Raw genomic sequence first — 26,747 nt, 5'->3', positions numbered from 1 at the left:
CTTGAGTGGCACATGAAGTGATAATGGAATTTTCAATGTCACTATGTGTGACTGCAGGCATCTCACGTTTAGCTTTTAACTGTAGAGTTTGCTTGTTGTGGTAACAGATGCTGTCAGCACACTTCACCAGTTACAGGTGGAGCTATGATGTCTTACATTTTAACGTGATTGTATCACCTGTCAAGGGGTTGAAGAAAATAAACAGTAAATCCCTCTTTGTCTTTGATCAAGTACTTTTAGAAAGACGTGATGTATGATGTGGATGACTGGACATCTTCATAAACACAACTGCTACGCTCATTAATGTCAGTTTTGTGATTTAGGATAATTCAAAGCAACATAATGTAAAAAATAGCTATTGGTTCTCAGTGGTCTGACGTGAATGTCCACAAATTAATACGAGAAACAAACCAAAATGTATCTACATCACATTTTCTACTGTTTTGCTCCATTTCAGGTTTTCTGTCTGGAAAAATGATGCCACTGTCAGAGTGAAACAAAGGTATGTAAACACAGATTTAAACATTATTTTATAGACATAACGTACTGCTTAACTCCATGAACCAACTCCTAATAATCGCATAATATTAGTGGATGGAAACATAATGAAATTTTATAATACTAAGATAATAATAAACAATGTATCATAACATATATATATATAATGCTTATCTAACAATACAATACAATACAATACAATAATGTATATGGGGTTAAAACAAAAAAAGAAAGTTGATTTCTATTGAATCATGTGTCCCAATAACCTGAGCACAGTGTGGATTGTGAGGTTTGTATCTGGATGGCAGGGGTTGGCTACGACATCATACCACATTTTTATCAAGTATTTGGCACAGTTGAGCCCTGATCACTGCATGAAAAGTGGGATTTTCATCCCCGTAAACGCCCGAAAATCTCCCTAATTCAGTCTATCTACAGTGCTGCATACTGACGAAAATCCCACTTTTCATGCAGTGGATGATTGAATGTATACTGTCTAGCTGACATTTAGTTTTTGGTTTCAGTGAATTAAGATTTCATTTTAAATCTGATGGACCTCTTAATCACTGTTGCTAAGATCAGACATTTGGTGGAGTCCACCTGGCACTGGATAGCAAAGCTGTAAAAGACAGAGCTGTCAAATCCATTCTCAGTGAAGCTTCAGTCTTTCACTCAAGTTCACTGCTAACTACTACAGCACAAGCCATCAGTGCCCCAGCCCAAGGCTATTGATCAAAACTACATGAAGGGGGCTAGGTACAGGGTGTGTTATTGAACACATACTTACACCTGGTCTGAAACAGGCCTGTCAACTGCTACCTCAGCGGACAGTAAATAATTAACACTGCTGCCACACAGATATGGACAGTTGTCAGCATTGAACATGAATATCCTAAGTGGGCAAGGTAACAATGAAGAAAAATTATGTATTTATGCATTGGTGAATTAGCACTTTTGTTTCCTATTCATAAAATGGCAATTGAATTAAACATATTAAATTGCTCTTGTTCTGTCTGTGGGAACATGCAACAATGACTACTGCTGTGAGAGAGCAAGAGAGTGACAGAAAGACGAGGAAGGCTTTGTCTCAGTTCGCCCTCTCGAACCATTCCCCTCATTTATGACGTTGCCCTCAGTGTGAAGCCTCCTTTAGAACAAGAGCTGAAGGGGCACTGGCACAAAAAACGAACTATAGAGTGGGATGCCACTCTTCACTTGTTCACTACATCAACAGTGGAAAGAAAACATGTATGTGTACTGTATGCATAGGACCAAGACAAGCAGGACTTTCGGTGTCTCTTTTCTTTTCTGTTTAACAGCATATTATGCATTTTCTTCAACGATTCATGATGAATTAATAGTTTTGGGCGAAACGAAGGTATTAATACTGTGCGTCAAAATATGTCCACCAGTAGAGATTTGGGGAAAGCGTATATTCGGGACAGGCTGCGTAAAATAATCTGGTGGGCTAGATTGGAGTTCCCACTATTCAAGCCGCCATACAAGGTAAAATTATTGGGTAAGCAGGACTGCTTATCACGTTCTCATGTGACATGAGACGGATAGTTGGTGTCTGTCATACCCTCATACCCTCATACTCTCATTTGTGTTATTTTTACAATGAACTAACTGAATCCATGCTGGTATTTATGTATTTGCACCAGTTAACCTTAAAACCTGTTAAAACTTATTACAAATGGTTGCTCTTATCTGCTCTTATCTGCCTTCCATTTCGAAAGAATGCTAGTTTAATTGCCAAAGTCTCTTTACTTTCATTGTCTTATGTAAGGCAATTGATCTCTTTATACGAAAGCTCCAAATAAAGGCAGAAATTGAACAAATACAATGAAGCTACACTGTAGTTACCTTAAACCATTTCTTCACTGACTTTACCAAACAACTACTTTATCATGCTATATACCATGGCTGGGATATACACACACATTACTGTATGTAATGACACACTTTCAACACGCAACATAATGTGTGATTTAACCAAAATCGTCACTTTTACTAGTTTCACTTTTAGTTTTTCAATCCAGGTGGAAGATGATGTAAACTAAGGAAACACAGCATGAGTATTTAATTATGTGAAACGCTAAAGACATGTATTGTATTGGGTATATGATTAACCAAAGACTTGAGAGTACCTTCCCTTCATACAACAAGTTCAACGTTCTGTTAAGCTATGAAAACCTGCTTTTTGCAACCCTTTGCAGCACTGCAGTGTTGACACATAAATTTAAATTACTCTAACTTTTGCACCGTTTGAATCACTACAGTAAACCCATTGAATAATTCCCTAGACTGGTGAGTGAATGCATGCGTGTGTAAAGGATATAGCCATTTTAGTGAAGAACATGTCGTTTTGGTCATCGGGGGAGGAGAAAGTCTCCAGGTCTCTCTCCAGTTGCAGCAGCTGCCTCTCCATCTGCCTGAGGCTCTTTTCCAGATTCTCTGCAGATACTGACACACACATCCAAATATATCAGGACACACACAGAGACATTTGTAAAAGCACACAGCCACGTGTCAAGGAAATGTGAAGAAAGAAGCAGTAATAAACAAAAAAAGACAACTCAATTACAGGTACAATAAAGTGCATTATTATTTTGAGGCTCTGAAAGCATCAGAGGAAAAACAACATACAAAAAAAAATAACAGGGAAAATGAGAGAGAAGCCAGCTCAATTGCAAAGCATGCTTATTATGAGCTTACACTCTGCCAGAAACACCATGGGAATATACAATGACTGAGGAAAAAATAAACATCAACTCAGGGTTCGTTCAATACATAGTGTTATTATTCTGTGGCTCTTATATACTCATGTGTAAGTCGTAAACCATTCAATTGATATAAGAATACAATGCCTTCTTGACAAACACACTGTAGTGAAAGCAAATATCGTGTTTGCTCATAAATTGAAACATAATTTGTAGCTTTTCAGTAGCACAAACAGAGCAACAGATTCACAACTGCAGCCTGAAAGCATGAAAGTGTTTGCTGAAATAGAAAAACCTCCTTCATCCTTTGCCTTTAGTCTTACCAACAGGTGCATGGATGATGCAGGTGGGAGAGCAGGCGAACACTGAGCCGAACTTTCAGTTAAGTTGGTCATGGCTGACACTTTAAGCTAGTCACTGAATATAGCATATGGCTTAAATTACCCTGATTAGACCCTACTTGACAAAAAGGCATAAGCCGCTTATTTTTAAGTACTTTCAAATGTCCCTTGATCCTAATACATGCCATATGAAAAGGAAAAAAGAGAGAGTGCCTCTATGTCTCTAAGCTTCTCACTGATTTTATAGTATAAACCCCATTTACTGATGAAATATACTGTCTTTGACACACACACTTGTTCATTTAGACAGTTATACTACAAACATTTTGAAGTCAGCAGAAGTTGTAGAGTTTCTCTGATTTCTCTGAAAATCTTAACCTTTAATGGAATGTAAATGTAGTCTCTGCAAATATTTTTTTAAGCTGAGCATGTGAATTTATGTACAATAAATTACATATTTGTGCATCCTCCTGGTTGTACCTCAGGTGGCACTTTTAATTCTGCTTTTAATGCTGCCACTCGTGATTTAGAAGAAAAGCTAAACACACTGCAATAATATAAATATCACCATAACACTCACTCTAAAGTACACTGACATCATCATCAACTAGTGGTCTGCAAACTTGATCTCTTGGAATTTACACCAGAATATCCCTTTAAGGCTCAGCGCTGATTGCCACCTCACAGAGATTCTTTGGATTCTGTCAAAACTCATAAAATAGCTAATAAAACAAATCTTTGACTAAATAATCAATGTTTTCCAGACATCTGACCAATGCCAAATATGATTAGTATGATAGATAAAATTGTCCGGAAAGCATTTTAGTAAACAATCAAAAAATGACACTTCACCTGCTCCATCATTTCCATTTTAATCATCATCTGTTTTTTCCCCAAAAGCCTTCTGCATAACCAAGCAACCAAAAGTTTGATGAATAAGGTGCAAGCTGCGTGCAGAGGTGGAGGAAGGCCAAACAGGCAGCCTGTTAATAGAAATTATTAAAGTGCGTTGATGATGCACTGACTGGAAAAAAAAAAAAGAAAAAAAAAAAAGAAAAAAGAGCATGTCAGAGTGAACCAGAGAGCAAAACAGAACATCAGTCTCCTGGTGAAGAGGCTCCCCCAGGTGGAAGGGCATGTGACCAAGGGGAAACATGCTGGTGACAAAAGTTGAGGCAAATGTTTCAAGAGACAATCTACCTGGGACTAAGAGAAGCAGCTGGATTTGTTAAATACACAGAAATGTGTTTCAGAACAGACTATGCTGATGCTCGACATGAACACACATCTGTTATATTACAAGTTAAGAATTGTAAAATAAATGCTCTGTGGCACGCTGACGAGCAGAGAGGGAGCTACAACATAAAAGGCTGTTTCCATGTCTTCTCTGCTCTCTCTGGTCACCCTGCTCTTGCCTTCTCTTTCTGAGTGTTGAGCGTGAGTGATTTTTATGAGCAGTGGGGCCTGAATGCCTCTGTGGTCTAGAGGGGTTGCAGACAGATATAGGATGTTTTAGAAGAATAATAATTGGAATATTTGTGGAGGTCAAATCCCCCACTGACATCCTTTTATTACTCTGCAAACTTGCTGTGCTATAAATGAGACTGACTGTGGGCACACAACCGCGTATACTTGCAAACAGCTCAGCTACACACAGAGCTCCACTATAGATCATACTTAGATGTATGGAAATTAAGAGACAGGAAAATGCGCAGATCTGCCCTCTTAGGCCAAAGCCTGACAGACAAGTGGGAGCAGACTGCTGGTGCCAGAGGCTCGGAAATGGAGACTTGCACTGCCAGAAATCTGTGCACATACTCCACATGCTGAGCACCTACTACATGCAAAAAGAGCATGAAGGTCACTGAATTCTAAGTTGTAGTGTAGACTGTTCATTCTATATATATTCAACATGAGGCTCGTTGCTCAGACTTCATGTGGAAAAACTACAAATAAGGCTTGAGCCAAATATTTAAGAACCATCTCAATATAGTTTGATCCTCTGATTATTACTTAATGACTCCTCAGGGCCACAAGCCTAGAACAGAAGCCGAACCAAAACAGCGCCTCCGTCTTTGCTGCAAAGTAAAATTTATAAAACATGTCTGTTTAGCATTGTGCATAGCTTTCCAAACGATCGATGTTTCTGCTGTTGACAGGCGGTATTTGAAGAGTTACAAGCTGAAGTAGCCGGGTTGAGCACATTAACAGGTCTCCATGTCGCCACGTCTGATTTCAACATCAAACTAAGCACCGAGTACCGTGCACCACACCACCCTAATTACTTAAACCTGAGTGGCTGTGCCTTGTGTATGTGTGTTTGTGATGAGGGACACAAGAAATAGAAAGGGGACAGAGAGAAAGATTGATAGAACAAAAAAACAGACAGACAAGAAAAATAGACAGACAGAGACAGGGAGATATTGACAGACAGATAAATAGATACATAGATAGATACATGGACAGAGAGAAGCAGCACACCAGGGCTGCTTCTCCGTGTCAGGAGAAATAATGATTGTAGTGCTGAAAGGAAAGAGAGGGGCAGAAATAAGACGGCAGACACAAAGGAAGCCTGAACTAAACTGCAGTTTTGCCTCCATGAGAGACGGGATTGGCAATGGGGGAAACGAAGGCTGTGTTGCACATAGTCAAAAGAGGCGGCTTTTGCAAAAGAAGCGCAAATCATTACTGCTACCTCGATCCAACCCTGTTTTCATGCTCAAGTAAGCTCTTTGGTTAGCGTCTATGAATGTAATGCAGCCTTTTAGTGCGTCTTCAGGCCTCCCGAATGGCTGTCAGACCTGATGAAAAGGAAGCCACTCAAGAGCATGGTTTGCAGAGATGAAATGGGATTTGTGCGTCTGAATAGTAGATATGAAGAGATGAGACACTTAGTATATGCATCTCATAATGGCACAGAAACACAGAGCAAGACATTGGCACAGGGGGAAAAAAAAAAAAAACTACAATCTATATAAATGCAAATATATACCCAGCTTGAGGTCCATGAAGTAAGGAGATGGACAGAGCTTGAAGTGAGATCCAAGCATTGCACTTTCGATTGATCTCACCTTTGTACTTATGAATCTTGGCCAAGGGCTTGTGGACAGGCAGCACAGTTGGGTGAAATGAAACACTCAACAGGAGCATCATTATCCACAGATTATTAAAGCACCAACAGAACCTAGAGGGGTCCTTACAAGGAAGAGTCCAAACAATAAAGTCACACATTTCATCCTCACTCTATTTCTTCCTCATGCTCACCCTTTGCCTCACTCCCCCCTGCTGGGAACAGTAGGGTGGGTAAAATCTTCTTTGGAGCGGCAAGAAACATGCTGCGACCGCACACACATACTGTACACAGACTGCTGCTCACTACTTCCTCCTGAGAGCTGCCAATGGCAATATGAACAAAGAACACGACAGAGTCTCCTCTGACCACCCAGCCTGTCCCTGCTTGCCTATGACCTTTACAATACTCTAGATAGACTGGGTGAGAGTGGGTGAGAATTTGTTTGTCTGGGTGTTAGTGTGCATGGCTGTACGTAAAATTAACAACCTCAGTCTCCATGTCTATCCAGGGTCATACAATATAGGTAGGTAGTGAAGGCTTTGAAGAAATATAATGGGAGGTAATATGTGTTGTTTTTAGTGAAATGGAGGTTGATACTAAATTACAATGAATCAATTAGTTGTCAGAACTTGAAGTAATTGTCAAATATTTGGATAACTGATTAACTGGCTTGGTAATTTGTTTTCATGAAAAAGAAAAGCAATTTTCTTTGGCGCTAAATGTGAAAAAAGTTCATGGTTTCTGTACTTCCTTACAACAATAGTCGCTGTCAGTATGAGCATAAACTATGATCTTGTGGTAGACTACTGAATGTCTAGGAGTGTGTAAGTTAACTGAGAGAAACAAAACGCTAATTCAGTGCCTTGTATGTGTACACACATATGTCAAATAAAACTGATTCTGACAGAACATGAAGAGGCTACAAATCTAGATCAGCACAGAAGATCTCGACAATCACAAGGTGGTCACCCAAGATTAGTGTCACCAATTCAGTATCTGGCCAAATGTGAGATATGGCCACAGTCTCCCCTCCTGCTCTTAGGGTATGGAGTGGAGTAATGGTGTAATAATGATGTCATAGTGAAGCTGACCTTTGACCTTTGGGTAGAAAACGTCAGCACTTCATCACTTTATCTGATTAGAAATGTTTGTGACATTTTGTTATTACTTCCACCAAGGAGGTTGTGTTTTCACCCTTGTTTATTTACTACACCGAATGGATCTCCATGAAGCTCAGACGCAGGATGGCTCTAAGCACAGAACAGACCCCATTACTTGTTGGTGCTGATCCGGATAAAGGGAGTCTAGAAATGTTTTCCAGCTTTCTTAAACACAAGTCTTTCTGCGTTCATTTCTCAGGACATTTATGGATCTTGTTGGTAAAAGACGGGTGCATTTAGGAAGCTAGTATCAATAAGTGAGCTTAAACTATTCAGACGCAGTAATGGGTAGTTTAAAATTTAGAGTGACCCAGAGCTATCGAGTTCAGTACTGGATTAGGCTTGATGGATTCCAAGGCGCATGTGGGCCTTGGTGGAGATGTGTTCTCTATTGAGTGCTATTCTAAGTAGTTCATACATTTTTGAGTCCAAGTGGAGGTTTGTGCCAAAATTTGAAGAAATTCCCTCAAGGCGTTCCTGAGATATCATGTTCATTTAAATGGGACTGAAGAACAAACAGATACATAGACATATGGACTGATAACTCTTAAAACACGATGCCTGAGGCGTGAAAAGTACATTTGTGTTAAACAGATGTAAAGACTTAAACTACATTCAAACTATTTATTGTTCTTCATCAGAGCTGTAGACACGACCTGAAGTATTCTCTTGAAAAATAAGCCTATAACTCTTGCAAATGCACTACGGCAGAAGATTAATGATACTTTCAAAGAGCAGTGCAGATGAGCAGAGTGTAGCATAGATCAAACGCTAAACTGGTGAAATACAATGCATGTTTACAGAATCAACAAGCATCTAATCCAAGAAAAATCCCCAGAGAGTTACAAAAGTAGGAAGGTGAGAGTGAAAAAAAAAAAAAAGAGGAATGCACAAGACGAAGAACGCTCAATTTCTAGGTGGCGAGACCTTCGCTAAAACAGGCTGTTCTGTTTATGCATTGACCTCTCCAAACCACATCCTTCAATGCCTCTCTCGATACTGATGCACTATAATATAAATGGGTGGTGGTTAATGAAGCTTTTTTTTTCATGCTGGAGGACACCACTGTGTCTGGGCTCTGCGATCTCGAACCCAGTATTTCCCCCCATATTACTTTGCAGGAGCTCGGGTAAAAGTCTTTTCCCCCTGAATGCTGATGGATCTTGATGGTCTGACTTAACTGGTTTTAAATGAAACACCTGTTAAATAATGTTTATGATATCAGTAGTTTGTATGGCTAGAACACCCACACAGCTCATTATATTTTCATTAGGCTCACCTTTCCAATCATTTACCACTGCCATTTACCACTGCCATCACAACTGTTTATGCCAGGCGAGACAGCTAAAATGGCCACTATCAAACAAGAGGCGAAAGTTCTTTAAATATCAAAAAATGGTGTGCAGTTGTCAGTTTTAATAGCATCCCCTCTTCTAAAAGCGCACTGAACAGAAGAAAGCATAAAAGTATTTTCTTGTTTAACTCAAAGCTAACAAGGCTGGCTTTTTAGACTTCCAGGCAGAAACTGTTCGTCACCGATTTGCAAAACAGAGAATAAAAAGAAACAGAGCATCTTGGATGTACTCTTCTTATGACCTTAGCCCTCCAAGTTGTCTCAAAGACAGTCAACCTATGTCAGTGCTAATTTAGCATCTTTAAGCGGCAGGGATGTTGATTCTCCGAGAAAGTGAATGAAAATCCCTGTGCATCTAGAGAGCTAAAATACTCAAGTTGGCATCGGCAGGAAACCAAAATAACTGCAATAATCACACTGTGATATCGCCTCAGAGAAAGTGAGAGGTAGACGAAGCGTTAAAAATCTCTTCTCTAATTATCAAGTAACAACTACTTTGCTACTTGATAATTAGAGTGATCTGTGCATGCTCAGGAGTCACAACAAATTATGCGCTGTACCATGTTGCAGGTGAACAGTGATGGCTTTTTGTTTATGTGCAGCGATTATTAAAACTGTCTCTTTTTAAAAGACCTGGCAAATACACCCAAACTGTAAGGACAGCATAACAGCGTGTGTGAGTAGGTTTGTGCATATGGGTGGTATTGTGTTTTACCTCTGCTAGCTCGGTCCACGTGCTCCAGTTCTTCAACAAACTTGATGACATTTGGATATTCCTCCTCACATACTTGTGCCAGGAAGTGGAGTAATGTGGTCTTTTGGTCTGCTGACTTAGTGTCCTTCAGCTGGAGTAAAACACATATACAGAGGTTAAACATGGAGACTTATTTAACTATTTTAGATAATTTAGTGTCAACACACTATTAACAAATAGATTCTATAGACCGTGCAACAAAACTGCACATTTCGCACTTAGTGGTTACTTAAAGGATAAGTAGAATTCAGTTCATTATGTTCCCTGGTCTTAACATTTCAGGAGCTTCAAATTGAAACAGCCTTTCAGCATTCTCCTAAACTGGGGACTTGTTTTAATTGAAAAAAAAAAAAAAAAGTCTCCAGAAGCCACATGTTTCAAATCGCTTTGAAAAGATGTTAGATGTTATTTCAATCCTAAAGCTAAATCTTTTAGCTTTTAGCTAAAATCTTTACTGTAGCTGCTTAGCTGAAATCAATGCATCAATCAATGCATCAATGGTGTAAAAAAAATGTCTTTCCAAATCAATTTTGGATCTCAGGACATCCAGAGACTTAGATTATGCTGGCAGAGCTGTTTAGGAGAGTGCTGCAGATGAGAAAAGTTTTCACCTGACCTTCCATCGCCATTGGTGACTAGATAATGACTGAATTTTCATCTGTATTTCGGGTGAAATGTTCCTTTTAAAAATTGTACACGCCAACCCTAACCCTATAGATAGATGTGCTGCACAGGTAATGTTCCATCTCTCATATATTTATATGAATTTGTAGAATCCTTCTTACTCTAAGTCCAATCCCATTCAGCCCTTCCATCTCATAGTCCAGAATAATGTCGACATAATCTTTTAAATGTATTGTTATTAGTTTGTTTTTTGTTTTTTTTCCCCCCTTTCCCATTACATACAATGAAGATAGAAGACACCTGAAGAAAGATGGGAACTGCCCCTTTTCGTCTCAGCCTGCTGAAAGGGTATTGTGTAATGTGTGTATCTTAGGATCTAAATGTCATAGAAATGTAAACCAAATATGTATTTCCAAGCTTCTGGGTATGAGGAACTCATTTATACCATTGATAGCACCCTAAGATGTCAACATCATTAAGTGCAGTGAAGGCTACTAGGAATGTGAGTGGCTTCAGGCGAGACACCATAGGTGAATAGGGAAAAAAAAAAAAAAAAAAATAGATATCACCATGAAACTTTCTCAGTTCATTACTCATGTTAAGCTAAAAAAAATGCATTGCAAGTTTTTTGTATTTTAATGTCTAAATATCCAAATGAGGCCTTATCTCATTAAAAATGCGCTAATTTGCACACATTTAAAAAAAAAACGAAATCAGATCATGTGATAAAGCCAGGCTCAAAACATTTTTTTCATTTTGTTGTCATATTAGATGGGAAAATAATTGCAGAGGGGTTTATGGACATCTACTTCTGTTATCCTGTGAATAAGAATATACTGTCAAAAGCCACAGTTTTTAGAAAAAATCATTTTCGGTGATAAAATCGGGGTTTTCTTGTAAATGAGAGAACAAACCACGTGGAATTATTAGTGTTTTCCCTTTGCGTGAATGGGAACTTATTTATAAATATTGTCTTGTAAACAGTGGGGAGTTGACAATGGATTTTGACCTTCATGCAGTAACCTTAAGTAGCTTTATACATTTGTTGAAGTGTTGAAAGCGCTACAGATGATTTCATGTCTCATTCACATGCAGCAGACACATACTCACAATGTGATGACCTCTCCTGCGCTTCATGCCTCTCTCTCCTCCGCACACAACAATTTTTCAATTTCTCTGATAAATTTCCATCATCACTCTTTTACAGTCTAATTCCAAGATGTCTCTCAGTATCCCCGCCAAACATCCCTCCTGTGGAGTGCGTTGCTGTGTATCTCTCTAGGTGATCTATTGGTAGACAGCAGTGTACTCAGCCCCGCTGGGTTTAATCATGTTTGTATTATCTCCTCTAATCAAACATTCTCATCTCTCTTTTCATTTCTGTTTTCCCATTTTTTCAAAAGCTTCAAGTGCTCGCTCACAAAAGGTCCCTCTCTGAATTTAGATGGATGGTAATCACAGTTGACAATGTAAACATTTTGCTTTTTTCCAGTTGGGCTGGGTGCAATTTCCCTGTGCTGTGGAGTGTGCCGTAGAATTAAGTTGTCAAAGTCGGGGCAGGCACAAAGGTGATGTCTTCCTCTGTATATCCTGCCACTGAAATCGACTCACACCTTGGTTTTATAACATACAAGCGCAGAGATAAGGAGGCTGACACACGAGAAGAGCAGCATTTGAAATGCGCTAAACAACACATTCTTCTTCTAATCGTTGATTCTATCATTTTCAGGCTAATTGATAACCTATGTATGAATCCATGTCTGTGTGCACACATGCAGTGGCATTTTATGAACATGAGCACCCAGTCTAACAGGGCAGAGAGATGGCAGTGAGAAATGGCTGCAGTGGTTGTTACTGTGGAAACTGCAGTGTGCCAACAGCTGTAATGTAACCAGTGGATAAGTCTCTTACTACTCCAGGATTTTACTCTGTTCTCACCATCACTATCACAGAGGAAAACCTGCAGTTCCTTCTTCTTGTCACAGAAGATCCACAGGTATAGGTATGTCTCTGCCCCACGATAGCATGGGTAGTCCTGCAGGGTGTGTGAACTTCCAAAGGGATGCTAGCAGTAGCCTCAGTTATCTATTCTGAACAGGAGAATGAGAATAAAGTACTCCCTGGGTTGGGTTGCTTTGATAGACGCCGGCAGATAAAATTTTTTAAAAAAAACTCTTGTGGGACTGATAGTGTTCAAATGAAATAGTTTCAAACAAAATCTCTAAGCACAGCAGCCACTTTAGGGATCACTGACAGGGATCAGACGAGGTGGTTTAAAAAAAAAAAAAAAAGTCAAAAACTAACACTCTCACATTGAGAGGCTAACACGTACAGAAACACACATATGTAAACACAGACACTCCATACGATACACAGAGAGAGATTTATATTTTGCATTAAGGGTTCTGAAACATATTACTCAAAGTTCTGCATCTGATTTATTTAGGGTCAGGGGTCCGGAACAATTGCCGATAACAAATCAACATTTCATTTTCAATTCATTAACATCATATCTTTCACATCTCAAGTTTTTAGTAATGAATTATTAAATACTTTGCGACCTGTTGTACAAAAATACAATTGAGTTTACTGATCACAATGCAGAAATTAAGTGGATATTATAATTATTTTTAGATATAACTATTAAAAGTGCTGTAGTGAAAGAACAAAGAAGTCATAACAGATGTAAAATGTATCTATTTTTATTCTTTTTTTTTTTTTAGTATTTCAACTAAAGAAAAAAAGGAAATGAAAATGAAATGCACCCATGACTTCCCTGTCAGTGCCATGAATTTCGGAATTCAAGACATGCACCTGAATGCACCATAAAGTCCTTCCAAGTGTGTCAAACTTAAACAGTAAAGTGACACACAGATAAATGTATCGAGATAAACAAAACCAAAAAGTGGCAGGACTCAGCAGAGTTTGATCAAATGACTTCCAGTACTAACTGTCAGATTGGTTGAGAGTCTTACACGACTTAAGTTACTCACCAAACGGCAGACGTGCACATTTGGAGCTTTCACTGACGCCATTTCTGACTCTGTGTAATGTAGGTAAACAGTCACATTATGTATCTGAGATTGAGAAGCTGACAGCAAATACTCTGGTGTTACATGCGTGAGGTCAGCAGTGACAACACATCTCACTGTACTATCTCAAGCAGTTAATATGCCACAATGTCAAGGAAAGTCAACCAATAACGTTAGAAGGCTATAATCGATTACATTAATATTAATTAATTATTAATCAAGTGTCACTGCATTGATGCATAATCGTCTATGTCTGCATCATAATGCATTGTTAAAACGATCCATTTCCACACCTCTAAAAATAATACTGTAAGTTAGCATTATCAGTCTTCAGGTTTTTGATTATTAGTGTATCCAGAGACAGCACTAAATAAAAAGATAGGAATCTTTTATAGGTCCCACATTATACTGTTTTTCATCAGTTTAACACAGCTGTCAGAGGTCCAGCAACACTGTATTTGATATGCATTGCCCCAATCCATCCGTGGTCCTGAATTTCAGCTGTCTAAAAATTGCTCTACTGAGCCCTACTGAGAGCAAGCTGTTTCTGTGCCTGCACCTAAGCCTGCTACACGCCCCTCTCTGGGAAAGGAAGCTGCTTACGCTAGCGGCAGCATGCGCTAATGCTAAATTAAATGCTAAATTATGGTGGATGTATCTCTATGGCACACAGAGAAGTTTTCATTCAACAATACTAGTTTGACCCAGAATTGGACCCAGAAGGAGAGCTCCTGAAGAAATACAGACTGCGGCTGCAGCAGGACGTTTCAGAATGGTTAGTGTGTCTGAATGATGTTACAGTTACTACCATGTAGCTTTTGGCTAACAGCTAGCGAAAGCTGTGAATGTCTCCAACACAGTCTCCAAACTCTTGGACACTGTTCGCATCGTCTCTGTCTCCAGTCTGCACATTTCCATACTTTTACTGTGACAACGAAGCTCCCTCGTAATATTATTAGCATCAAACTCACTTCAAATGCCATTGCATAGCAGTCCGAAGTGGAGCTAACTAGTTAGCCAATTTCCAGCTGAGTCAACATACTCATAGGCAACTATAAATACTATCAAACCGCGGCGACACTTACCTGTGGCTCAAGTGCAATTGTTGGGTCTGGTATGGTTGGGACTGATCCTTTTACAAGGGTCAGTGTCGAGGCAAAGCAAGATTTGTACTGACCCTCCTTACTGAAGCAGACTGATGTGAAGTGGTTAGCACATACATACAAGCTAACACGAACTGCAGCCGGCACGCTTTCGTTAAAAATGCAACCACTGTCTCTTCTGTTGTTCTGTAGCTGGGACAGAATATAGGCACTTATGTTGAATTTTACAACCAACAACAGAGTAATTTGTATGTCTCACTCTGAGCAACGACATTGCGAAACACTGCTATCTTACAGCTGGACACACTGAACTTCACCTCGGGGATGGACACCCCCCTCTGCAACATCTCCTATCACTGCGCAGAGGAGGCCTGTCTATGTAAATGACTCCTTTCGTTACATAAGGAAAGGAGCTGAATCTGAACAGCCTGAAGGAGTGCCGTTTTACCAGTAGGTGGGCTGCAGAGACCATGCAGGAACCACTTGTTTTCCTCATTTTGGGAGTTGGCAGGCTCAGGGAGGACCAGCTTATACATGCAGAGACCAGAAAAAATGTGTAATGTGTAAAAAATGTAATGCAAAAACAGGTGTGGAAAATCGATTCAAAAGGTTTGTGTGATCAGCTTTTGTCCTCAAACGTGCATCCCTTGTATACTGACCCACTGCCACTGCAAGGATATAAGACTACATACAGTATCTATATAGTTGATGTATGGTCTGCATTTCTGTCCTCACCTTGCACAGAGAACTGAGGTCAAAGCCATATGACTGGGCGTTTCGTGAGCCTGCGTTCATGTAATTTCCCAGCAGCAGCACCAGCTCCAGCAAGCGGCCAAAGGAGTGGCTCTTCCTGACCTCATCGCAGGCTGCGTTTACGGCCAGGATATCAGGACGCAGGTTGTTTACCTGCTCGTCAAACTGCAGCCGGAAGAGGATGTGGCTTAGGCGAGGACGTAACCGCTTCACACTGCTCATCTGGGATAGGAGAACAGAAATGGAGGAAACAAGGATGCATTAAGGAGAAAAGAATAATAAGAAAAGTGATAATTATAGAAAAGAGAAGAAAGCAAGAGTGAGGAAAATTATGTCAGAAAAGCAAAACAAAGTCAGAGAACATGGTCAAACTTAGAAAGACTTCAATTGCACTTTGAGCACACTCACATTTAGACTTTGTAATCTAAAAAGAAATTCATGCAATCGGCATGCTGGAAAGTGTTGCTAGGCAGTAGTAATAGATGCTGTCAGTGATTTGATTTGGGACCCAGGTCTGGTAAGTTAATTGTGGAGTTAGTGTCCATATAGGGCAGGCAGCAGAGGGGGTGGAATATACAATAGGCTGCCTTGGATTACCACTCTCACACAATTAGAGAAAATTGGAAAATATTGCATTGGGCCCAGGGCTTGGCCACAACAGTGATTGTGTATGTGTGTGGGGTGGAGGGGAGGGGCGCAGGTTCCAATTGTCTGTTTCACACAACAGCTGGCTGTGCGGTTTGATGTCTTCCATCAAGGGTTTAATTATAGCTACTGTAATGTTATCAAATGGCTATTTTAGTCAGTGAGTGAGTGAGTGAGTGAGTGAGGGAGTGAGAGAACAAGTGAGCGAGCATGTGTGTGGTTGTCTTGATGAGCATAAAGGAAGAGAGAGGAAACAGGAAAAGAAAGATTTTGACAATATTAAGAAAAAGTAAGGTGCGCCAAAACCAAGCAAAATACAGAGATGGAGCCCAGACATAAGATAAACTGTGATAAGCAAAGCAGGGAGAAGAAGAAATCACAACAGTGTGCCTTCAAAATGAATGTGCACAGCTTTAGCTTCGATACAGGCTAAAGAGGGCACTGGACAAAACTGAGCTGCTGCAGGCAGTATTAACAGCATGAGAGGACAGGAGAGTGTGAACAGTGAATTCGAGATGAAGTACCATACAGTGTAAAAACAAATTAATGTGAGTAAATATTTTGGCAAGTTGTGATAAATGTCTCTGTGGAGTGTCAACAACAATTTAAATCTGAGATGAAAGACTTTATTTCAAAGCAGTGTCAATCATAAGCGCTGTGAGTACAGTTGAGCCAGCAGGAAGAGCATGATGGTAAACAGAGTGATTCCCAAGATTTCAGGGACTGAAATGAAGTCTGTAAATCTCATGTACAGCAATAACAGCCACTGTAGTGCACGAAGCTGACTAGCGTAAACACATTATGGCAATTAATAATCTGCTGGAAGATCGAGAGCTTTTTGGACTCTTGATTTCTTGTCGCATAGAATAATTTAACTTATTCATGGCACTGCAGAAAGAAACATAACAGGACAACATACCAATGTGTCAAGGGCTTTATCAATGCACTTATATATATTCCTTAGAACAGAGACTACCATTAAGCACAGCTACACAAAACCTAGAGTTCAAATCAAGTGTAAGAGTGGCAGACATGGAGAAAAGACAAGATAAAATGCGTGTGTTTGCACAATGGTGAATTTCAAATTCCCTTTGAACCTGAGCTTTTCCGATAGGTGAAAGCACACAGGCCTCCTTGGGCCCACGCAGGGCACAGCAGTGGAACAACCTTATATAAGCAGACTCTTCTTTGTTCTATCTCTCCCTGATGAAGTACACACAACAGCTGACCATGCTGTTGTGTATCAATCACTCAGTCACTGCATTTCATTCAGTGCTAAGATTCTTCCTCACATGTGTTTACAAAACAGGTGGGTGCATGTGGCGAGAGAAGATTGCATGTTTTGTCAGAAACTTGGTTGCCAGTCAAGCACAAAATATGGGAAAAAAGTGCTGCACCCCTCATGCATAATTCTGAATAAACCACTTTTGAAAAGTCTTTAAGAAAACGATGCAGACATAATTAGGTAGCGGTGCTGCTCTTTAATGTGCATAAATTAGTGCGGCAGTCCACAGGTGTCCTGTCTTTGCTCTTAAGGCTTACAAAGAAGACAGAATTTTAAAAAGCTCAGGATTAGGATATACATATGAAAGGGCTCTGTGTGTGTGTGTGTGTGTGTGCATGTGTGTGTGTGCACTTAGATGAAAAGAGAAAGTAAGGTGATATAGTAATGCAGTACAATATATGATGCCAAGTCATGTTTATATTATTTTACACTACAGTAATAAACCAGCTTTACAAAACAACATAATGCATAATTACGCAATCTTTTAAACCACTTTATTCATCGTAAGTAAACTTCGTAAGTGTGTGTGTGTGTGTGTGTGACTGTGTGTGTGTGTGTGTGTGTGTGCGTGTCTACTTACCACAACCCCAAACTGCTCAGGCTCTGACAAACTTGCATACTCGTCTTTATACTTGGCCAAGGCGTTGAGCTGCTCCTGCTCTGGGAGGTGCTTCACAAGGTTCTACAAAGAGACAAGAAAGGAAGAAAAGAAGTTAGAAGCATCACTGAAGAAAGCAAAGCATTGATGAGCAACCAGCATGAATTTATTTAAAAATAGAAACATTTCATTAATTGTATTGGGACGTTAAAGCCTCCTCACTGTCATGTCAAAATTTCCTTTTCATTGTTAAAAAAATGTCATGATTCAAAGTGTCCAAAAATTGAGCCGTTTACACCTTGGAGGGATTGGCTGTACCCAGGTTTCAGAAGAAATGTGGTTTGTTTAAGTCCATGCCTGCAGAGAAATGTGGTGTTCCTTTGAATTTCATTTAGAAGGAGCCCAAGGACTAGCACTGCTTCAACTTTACAAATAGGATGGCAGTAGGTTAGGCTTCTTTACAAGCCAAGCATTTTGGTGAGATTCAGTCCTGTTGGTGGGCTCCAGTAAAAAAAAAAAAAAATGTGCTTTGTAAATGCAATAAAAGATCTTTTATTTTCAAACCTTGACTATATCCTCAAGGCTATGTATATTTGTATAGACAAATGAAAGTGATTGGGCTTCTTATACAGCCAAGAGGAATAAATGCTAAATAATTAAAACCATGTTGATTGCAATGTCTTCCCATCTGAATTAACAGCCATCTCAACATATACTGCTACTATGTGGTAAATATGCTGGCCTGCTGCATTTAAATTGGGTTGAAAATCTCTTGCAGATGCCTGGAGTCAGGACAAATGTTGTAGTTTCCATCACTTGTGTTTTTTATTGATGCGGTTTAATGGAATTTTCCTTAACGACTATCAATTATTTGTGTGTTGTAATTAACAATTATCGATTAAATTCATTCTTTAAAATGTAAAATCGGTAGCTCAGGTTTGTTTTTGTTTATTTGTCTATACTCAGCTATCCAACGCATTAATCAACTTCCTCAGCATCTGGTGCACACATTCTAAGCCCTTTTTGTTCCAATTTTGCACATTTAAATTTATCCTGATGAGTGTACACTACATACTGTACTTATACAATACTTATTGGTGCTGTTCCAGTTGTTCAGATTCCTGTAATTTGCTGGACTGCCCAGGAAGACAACTGACAGCCTCCATCTTGTAGAAACAGTTGAAAAGACTGTGACTGTGTCCTTGAGAATTGTATTTAAAATCTTAGTGCTGATTTGCCCCTTCCTACTGTCGACCTCTCTGTCCTTACACTCCTTTTGGGAGATTAGGGTCAGCTAACAGGTTGGTGCAGACCTGGGCAAACTGGAGACAGTGCATTTAAAATGTAATTTCGAATTTCTCATAATATCTATAACAAGCTCTCCAATTCAAATTCTGGCAAACTGTGTCACTAACCTTGTGTGTGTGTGTGTATGTGTGTATATATATATATATATATATATATATATATATATATATATATATATATATATATATATAGATATAGATAGATAGATAGATAGATAGATAGATAGATAGATAGATAGATAGATATATATAGAGAGAGAGAGATGGATAGACACACACACATAGATCTTTTAGCTGGCTTTAAGTTTTAAAATGCTTGTGAAGTGAAAATAATAAAAGAATGTAGTATTAACATGTGAATTAGAGCCGGACTAAAAGGTTATGAGAAACTGCATCACAGAAATGCTCAAGAGACATTTGCAGTTTTTTTTTTCCAATACTGACAAGTTTAGTTTACAACTGTAAAATGTCCCACTCAGTATGTAAATAAACATTAAAATCTAAATTATATCAGTAATAAGATTTGAGTAATGGTCAGGTTCAATTCTGCACAACATTAAACAGAAATTTCTTCAGAACTTGAGAGTCGACAAGGACAGACAACAAAACATTGAAAAAAAGACGGACAAAGAGCCTATAAACAGTACATCTGGCATTGAGCTCTGTTCCTGGATATTCTATCGGCATATAAAAGAGGAAGAAAAAGACAGATAGACGAACAAAGACAGACTTAACTTTCTTTAAGTGTGTGCTATACAGATGGTATTAAAAATGAAATGTGAGTGTTAATCACATAGATGTCACGGCTGTAAAGTTAACTTGTAAAGATGTGACAAAAAAGAACAGCAGAAATATAGAATTTTAAAAATTACGCTTCAATTTCAGTATAGCACTAATGTATCTACTGACAGATTTCATGTTCTTATCAATGGGTTCTTCAGCACCTGCTATTCTGTGGGATTTATACATGCCCGATACTTGAGTACTGAGTTGAAGTACAGACAATCAAGACGACAGAGAAGAGTTGGTGTGTGCACAACGCAGGTTGAGTTGGTTTACAATACTCTGTCGATCTCAGAGCTAAAATATCATCTGTTAATTTCACTTGAGTAATTGGAGCTCAACATTTTAACAACTTCACATAGCTTTCTCTACCTGGATCATAGGTTCAGTGAGTTGCTCCTCATCCACCTCCAAAATCATCCGACGAATTTCCTGATAAGGCATACGGAAGGAACCCAGGAAGATGGCTACAAGGAGACAAATAAAAGGAGCAACACATAAACGGTAAAGATAAAAATGATTGATGGCAACCTTGGTCATACAAATCAATCAAGGAAAATATAAATTTAATGAAAAGGATAGCAAGGACACCTGAAGGATGCGAAGTAGAAAGCAAAGAAAAATAATAATAAAGATGCATTACAACTCGACTCAACCAGAAGTGGAAATAGAAAAAGTGTTCAAAATTACACTGGTTTAGCAAAAATGACATCCTCAAGCAAGCAGTATCACGAGGCACTGAATGACAAATGCCTTGTCGGGATAAGTCATTAGTCAAGCCAGTGGAATGATCAGCAAAACCATGGCAGTGAAAAGATGTGTGACTAGGCCTTGTGGGAAAACAAACTCATATAACCATCATTTTGGTGATTACAATTACCGTAGTGTGTACAATAATCATGCAATGAGAACGCACACATTATGATGGTAACACATGCAAATTGGTTATATCACACCTCATTCAGGTTAAGGAGTTGTAAAGCCTGGTAGTTATGCAAGACTAGATATATCACATAAGATTCCTGTCAGAAAAACTGGAGACATCTGGTCTATCTGACACATTCTGAGGACGGTAAAACTGTGGTATAAGCAACATGTGTGTGACTAAAAGCCTCTGAGATTATGCCAGTGTTACTGGCCAACAGGTGTGTTGTGAAAAAACAAGTATATTAGGAAAACAGCCGAGGATGGGTTACTTGAGGGAAAAAAGTCAACCAGTCCATAATCACGCACACACCCTGACACACAAATTCCCTCTCACATGCGCACACACAGAGAAAGACGGGGAGTGGAGTAAACGGACATTTTTAGAAACTTTTTAAGACTATGTACAAGTTCCATACATCAGTTTCTCTGGAGACCAATTAAACCTACAAGTGGACAGAAGTTCTGCCTGCCTCTGCGTGTCACTTTGACTGGTCTGTTTGGAGTCGAGTGGCAATAGAATATGTGGTAGAAAGAGGCTCCGGAACTTTACGAAAGATAAGGGATAAAATGTAAAGAACTACATTTACTCAAGCTCTAAAGTACAATTTTGAGGTACCAGTATTTCAGGTGAGTATTTCCATTTTCTGAACTTTTTTTTTTTAACTAACAGCAAATATAGTACTTAGTTCATCATTTCACTCCACTACATTTACAAATAACTTTAACTACTAGTTACTTTGCACCGATCCTGATATTGAATCCAATAGTTGACGAATTTGTCAACATTGTCTTCAATGTCATTGTCAGTACAACCTGTCTACGGCAACTCTTTACATGGAGGGAAAACAAATCACACTCCAGAAAACTTTGTGAGACAATCCAGAAGCAGGTGTGCAGGGTGTCAGACAGGGTAGTACTAAAGAAAAGCATTATGCTTAATGATTTATTTTAAGGACCAGCAAACCAATAAAATGTTTTGTTACTAATAACTACTGAGGTAACTTTAAGAAAAGCAGGGGTCGCTAGTTTTATAGCCAGCACAAACAGTTTAAAATAAAAACCGCACGGAGTGGAGGTCTGGTTGACTAACTTCTCCTCCGGCTCCTGTTGAACCTTGTGATATATCGTGATATAAGCGAGCTCTGTAAGTTTACTGCAGAAATGTCATTCTAACTCATGCCTTGGAATAAAGTGGCTCAGTATCTTACCAGCGACAGCATCAATTGGGCAACAGAACTAAAACCTCACATACTCATTCTCAGTCTTAATCAAAGCTTTCAGACTCTTTACCTCCTATGGAGGAACACATAAACTGCCTACGCTCCATTTTTTGTTCCCTCCTCGTTGCTGCTCTATAATTTCTGCTGCATGATTTATCACTGTTACTGGGCTGATTAGTCTCATTTTCTTTTAATACATGAAACAAAGGTCACAGCTCCCCTTGATATAAGCCAGAGAGGTGCTAAGACCTGGAAGTGCTTAAGAGATCAGCTGGATCCTCATTACAGCCAGTCGCTTTAAGAAGCAGTCGTCTTGTGTGCATGTATTAAAATGTGTGCATCTGTGTGAGAGTACAGGATTTCAAATGGTTCAGCCATCTAAGGTCAAAAGCTTCTCTTGCCCCTATTAAAGACGTCTAATATCTGTCCAAACCGCTGGGGGCACACCAACAATTTACAGAGTTGCAGACATTTCACGCATGTGACGAAAGCGTTGTGCTGGTGGTGGTCATTCTATATAATGTAGATGTGGCGTTCACACAAATTGATAGTATATGTGATCTCACATCCACACATATGCCACATTTACATGCTTCACCTAACAGTTTGATGGATAAATAGGAGCGTATACAGGTATGCATTACAAGTATAGCACATGTATACATTCAGTGTGCTGCAGCAGACACCCACATGCCTTTTTCATGTATTTATTAACTCAACCTTTATTTATAAGCACATTATGCAGTTATGGAGAAGAAATATGAACTCAGAAATATAATATCTACAAATATTAATGAGGTAATTATACATACGATATTTATCTGTACGATAACTGAATAAACAAGCTCCTCTCAGAGGAAAATATGATCACCAGAACACTGTTTGAAGCTAGAAAGGCAGCAGGGTCCAGCAAATATAACCAGAGTAAAAGTACGCAAATGTGTTGTCAGTTTCTTTAATTAGTTTGTTTAATCATAAAATGAAGATATTTCTCCTTTGATTGAAATGTCATCCCCAAAATTACATAGTTCACTTTTCAGAAAAGAATAATAATAATAAAGTTATGGGCACATTTTCACTGACGTCAAGAGTATACTTCAAGCAGAAGAAAAAAAAATCTGACCTACAGGTACAATTTTGATATATCCTTGTCAGTCTTGTGCACAGCACAAAGATTAAAAGTAGTTTTTTTTTTTCCCTAAATGGAGTGTTTGCATGCAGGACACTGAGTATCAGCCAAGAACTTGAACAAATAATTGGACTATTGGACCAGTTTAGAGAGAAGAGATGGATGATGGCATATTGCCATTAAGAGCTTTATAAATGAATAGAAACCAATGCCTGTCACGTCTTCCTGTTAGAGCTGCACACCCAACCTGATGCAATGTTGTGTAGAATACAGTAACTGTCACCAGCAATGAATCTTAGGGTGAGCTGATAAACTGAATCTAGATACAATACAAAGAATACAAAGAAAGCTCAATATCACCACTATAGTAACATTTTTTCTCCTTTTTCGCCTTTCCTTAATGGCTGCTTAACATCATTAATAAACTCAGAGTGTTCTTGCTAAAACATGAGTCAGAGGAAGCCACGGTCAGGTTCAGAGTAAGTGTGGTCTTGCTTTACTTGCTATAACGACAAGCGAAGTTTCAAGTGATTCACTGACAAATTGTCTATCGTGGCCAAAGAACATGTAAAGAACATGTAATAAGGGACAGAGGAGGTGAAATTAAGTGAGTCAAAGGGAAAAGTGAGTGCATAATGTATTGTGAGGAGCTGCGGAGGCTATCACTACAGACACGGCCTGTAAAGGGTAGCATCATGACTACGATGGGTATGTGTAAATCCAGTCCTTGGAAGGAGTGGGCTGAAAAGGATATAAATACTTACACAGATTCTGTGCAATCTTCGGATCGAGAACCTTGAGCTCTTTAATTCTCTTTTTTATGGATTTCTTATCCTCTAGATCCTCCTCTTCTTTTTTGGCTGATGAAGAAAAACACTGAATTAATTTCAACAGAGGATACATGTACACAGACACATGCACTGTATTACTGACAGACATACATGTTTGTAGTACACACAAATTCAGATATAGCGAGATTATGGGATTTACATATCATTTTTCAGTCCAGGTACAACATAAGGGTCAAATGTAAGTGGAATGCGGAGACTGACCAGTTGCTTTTGATTCATTTATTGAGTTCTATTACTGTGTCAAATTAGAAATTTTGAAAATTCAACCACAAAGAAGATTTCCGTGTTTTGTTTTTTTTTTGTTTGGTGTTTACATAGTTTCCAAAGCAACAGTGACACAGTCTGCCATGACAGAATGCCTCACTGCTAGAAAAGCATAGAGAAAAGGATTATGGGAGAGTGTTGTGATCACATCGCTGACATAGTGAGGTACGGATGAGCTATTGCTGTTCCGTAAACACAATGTTGCACGTACTATAATCAGGTTAAAGGTGAAGGTAAATCTGTTCTGGGTCACATGAAGCCAGATACTTGAAAATGTGATATATGTGCTACTGCTAGATGGGAGAGGCATCATGACATCTGGATTTCAACAACAAAACAAGACACAGATAGACACGCACACATACATACACAGCCCTCTTGAGCCACGCTCACAAAGAGGAGTTCATGGTTGGTTTTAATTATTTAAGACACCAGATTAAGAGAACAAAATGTGCATCCCAGGAGTATACTGGGTAATTGTCTGGTGCTGTAATTATGGTGTGTGCGGTGAGAGGAGAGAGGAGAGGAGAGAGAACAAGGGTTAACCCACAGGAAAGGTATTTTCTACTGCTCCACATGGGTTTGGTCTTCTTTCAGGGATCCTGCATCTAATTAAAAAGTGAAGAGGTACGCTGGGAGCTCCCGCAGAAAAAGGCTGTTAGCATGTCCACAAACATGCACCCCTAAAGCACAGCACAGAAATGCACAAACACAGCCACACATTGAGCTATGCTTGGACTTACGTGGCTCCTCTGTTGGTACACTCTCCTCACAGTCTTTCAGTGTGTGAGAAAGGGGAGAATGCAAATGACAGAAAAGGAGGACAATGGAAAATGTGTACCATGGAAAAGGGAGAGGAGAGAGGATAACAGATTATATATATATATATATATATATATATATATATATATATATATATATATATATATATATATATATATATATATATATATATATAAAATTTATTTTTTGATTTTCAAGTAAGGAAAGGACAAATACACTGTAAAACCTTAAATGAAAAAAGGCTGAATAGATGAGCAAAGACCAACTACATCAAACAGGAAACTGCCGAAGAATAATTACCTGAGCAATTTCAATAAAAACTTCAACAACCTCAAAGGGGACAGAAGTGCATCTTGGTCAAGATTCAAGCCGACATGATAGATTTTTTTATTTTTATTTTTTTAAACTTAGAAATAGCAATGTCATCCATATCTACAAATGTTATTTCTTTGACATTTGGATGGTTGGTCGGACAAAACAAGCAAATTGAATACATCACTCTGGGGTGCGGGAAATTGTGACATGATGTTGAAACCATATTCTGACATATTATAGACGAAATGACAAAACCATTCTTCATCATTCAAAGAATAGTCGTTTATTGTTTTTGGTGTGTTGAATTTCGTGCAATTGTTTACAGATTTTTCTTTTCTTTTCTTTTTTTGTCAGTTTAAGCATCACAGTGTGACTTCAATAAAGTGTTGAAACAAAAATATATAAATAAGGTTAAAAATCTATTTTCTGACTTTAATGCTTGATAACAGGAAATTGAGGTTCAAGAGGTTAACGGCAGATAAAGAATAAAACAAAGTGGCTTAAATAGGTATGAAGAACAGCAGTCACTATATCAGTCACTTGCAATGTCTGCCTGTACAACAGTAACTGCTCTGTTTCCTACAGCCTTCCAACCACTTGTCTAAATGCAGTGTATTCAACAAGCAGCCCCACTTAAGATGGTCTCAGTGAATGCATTGAGTGCTAAACGGCACGAGTACAAAAAGCAAATGAAACCCTGTTAAATTATACTGCGTAAATGAAATCGATCAAAATGTAAAGATGTCAATATTTACTTTAAAAAACAGTGTAAAGAACCAAAGCATTTATTCTTACGGGAATGTGATCTTGACTTTGATATTATTGGGTATTTGGATGCAATATAAGCAGCTAACCCATGAAAGCCTCTAGCTTACTGCATTGAGATGTTGTATTGATCCACTCGTCATAACGTATAGCCTCACAGAATCTCATTTATTACACCAACAAACGCACACACAAAGACACACGGCGTGCCCGAGTATTAACCAAATTCTTTGAGTGCATGAAAAAAACATACTGGGATGCTATAATTCTGGGATACTGGGATCATATAATTCATGAATCATCCTCACCTAATACTTCCAGGGCTGCATCCATTTCTATTGTTCGAGATAGTGATAAGATACGGTAGAAATCAAATAACACACACTTGCACGCACGCACACACAGACATTCTCTCTCTCTCTCTCTCTCTCTCTCTCTCTCTCTCTCTCTCTCTCTCCTG

The 26,747-nt window shown here is 38.9% G+C and overlaps 1 protein-coding gene across 7 annotated transcripts in view; it reads right to left on the bottom strand.

Annotated features, from left to right (window-relative positions):
- The window catches only part of LOC119017747 (protein diaphanous homolog 3-like), a 170,003-nt gene that overhangs the window by 77,204 nt on the left and 66,052 nt on the right, over positions 1–26,747 (bottom strand). For 4 of the 7 annotated variants that reach the window (XM_037094715.1, XM_037094719.1, XM_037094717.1 and 1 more), the window contains exons 20-26: positions 25,168–25,200; positions 24,074–24,169; positions 20,406–20,500; positions 17,926–18,027; positions 15,398–15,637; positions 9,865–9,994; positions 2,840–2,964 (exon numbers count right to left, since the gene is read on the bottom strand). In XM_037094715.1, the coding sequence (XP_036950610.1) occupies positions 2,840–2,964; positions 9,865–9,994; positions 15,398–15,637; positions 17,926–18,027; positions 20,406–20,500; positions 24,074–24,169; positions 25,168–25,200 (821 nt within the window). The remainder of the gene's footprint in view (positions 1–2,839; positions 2,965–9,864; positions 9,995–15,397; positions 15,638–17,925; positions 18,028–20,405; positions 20,501–24,073; positions 24,170–25,167; positions 25,201–26,747) is intronic. The other 3 variants (XM_037094720.1, XM_037094721.1, XM_037094722.1) reach the window with 1 other exon arrangement.

The sequence above is a fragment of the Acanthopagrus latus genome, chromosome 4 (genome assembly GCF_904848185.1).
Source record: "Acanthopagrus latus isolate v.2019 chromosome 4, fAcaLat1.1, whole genome shotgun sequence".
Taxonomy (NCBI): Eukaryota; Metazoa; Chordata; class Actinopteri; order Spariformes; family Sparidae; genus Acanthopagrus; species Acanthopagrus latus.
This window is presented reverse-complemented; position numbering and strand designations above follow the sequence as displayed.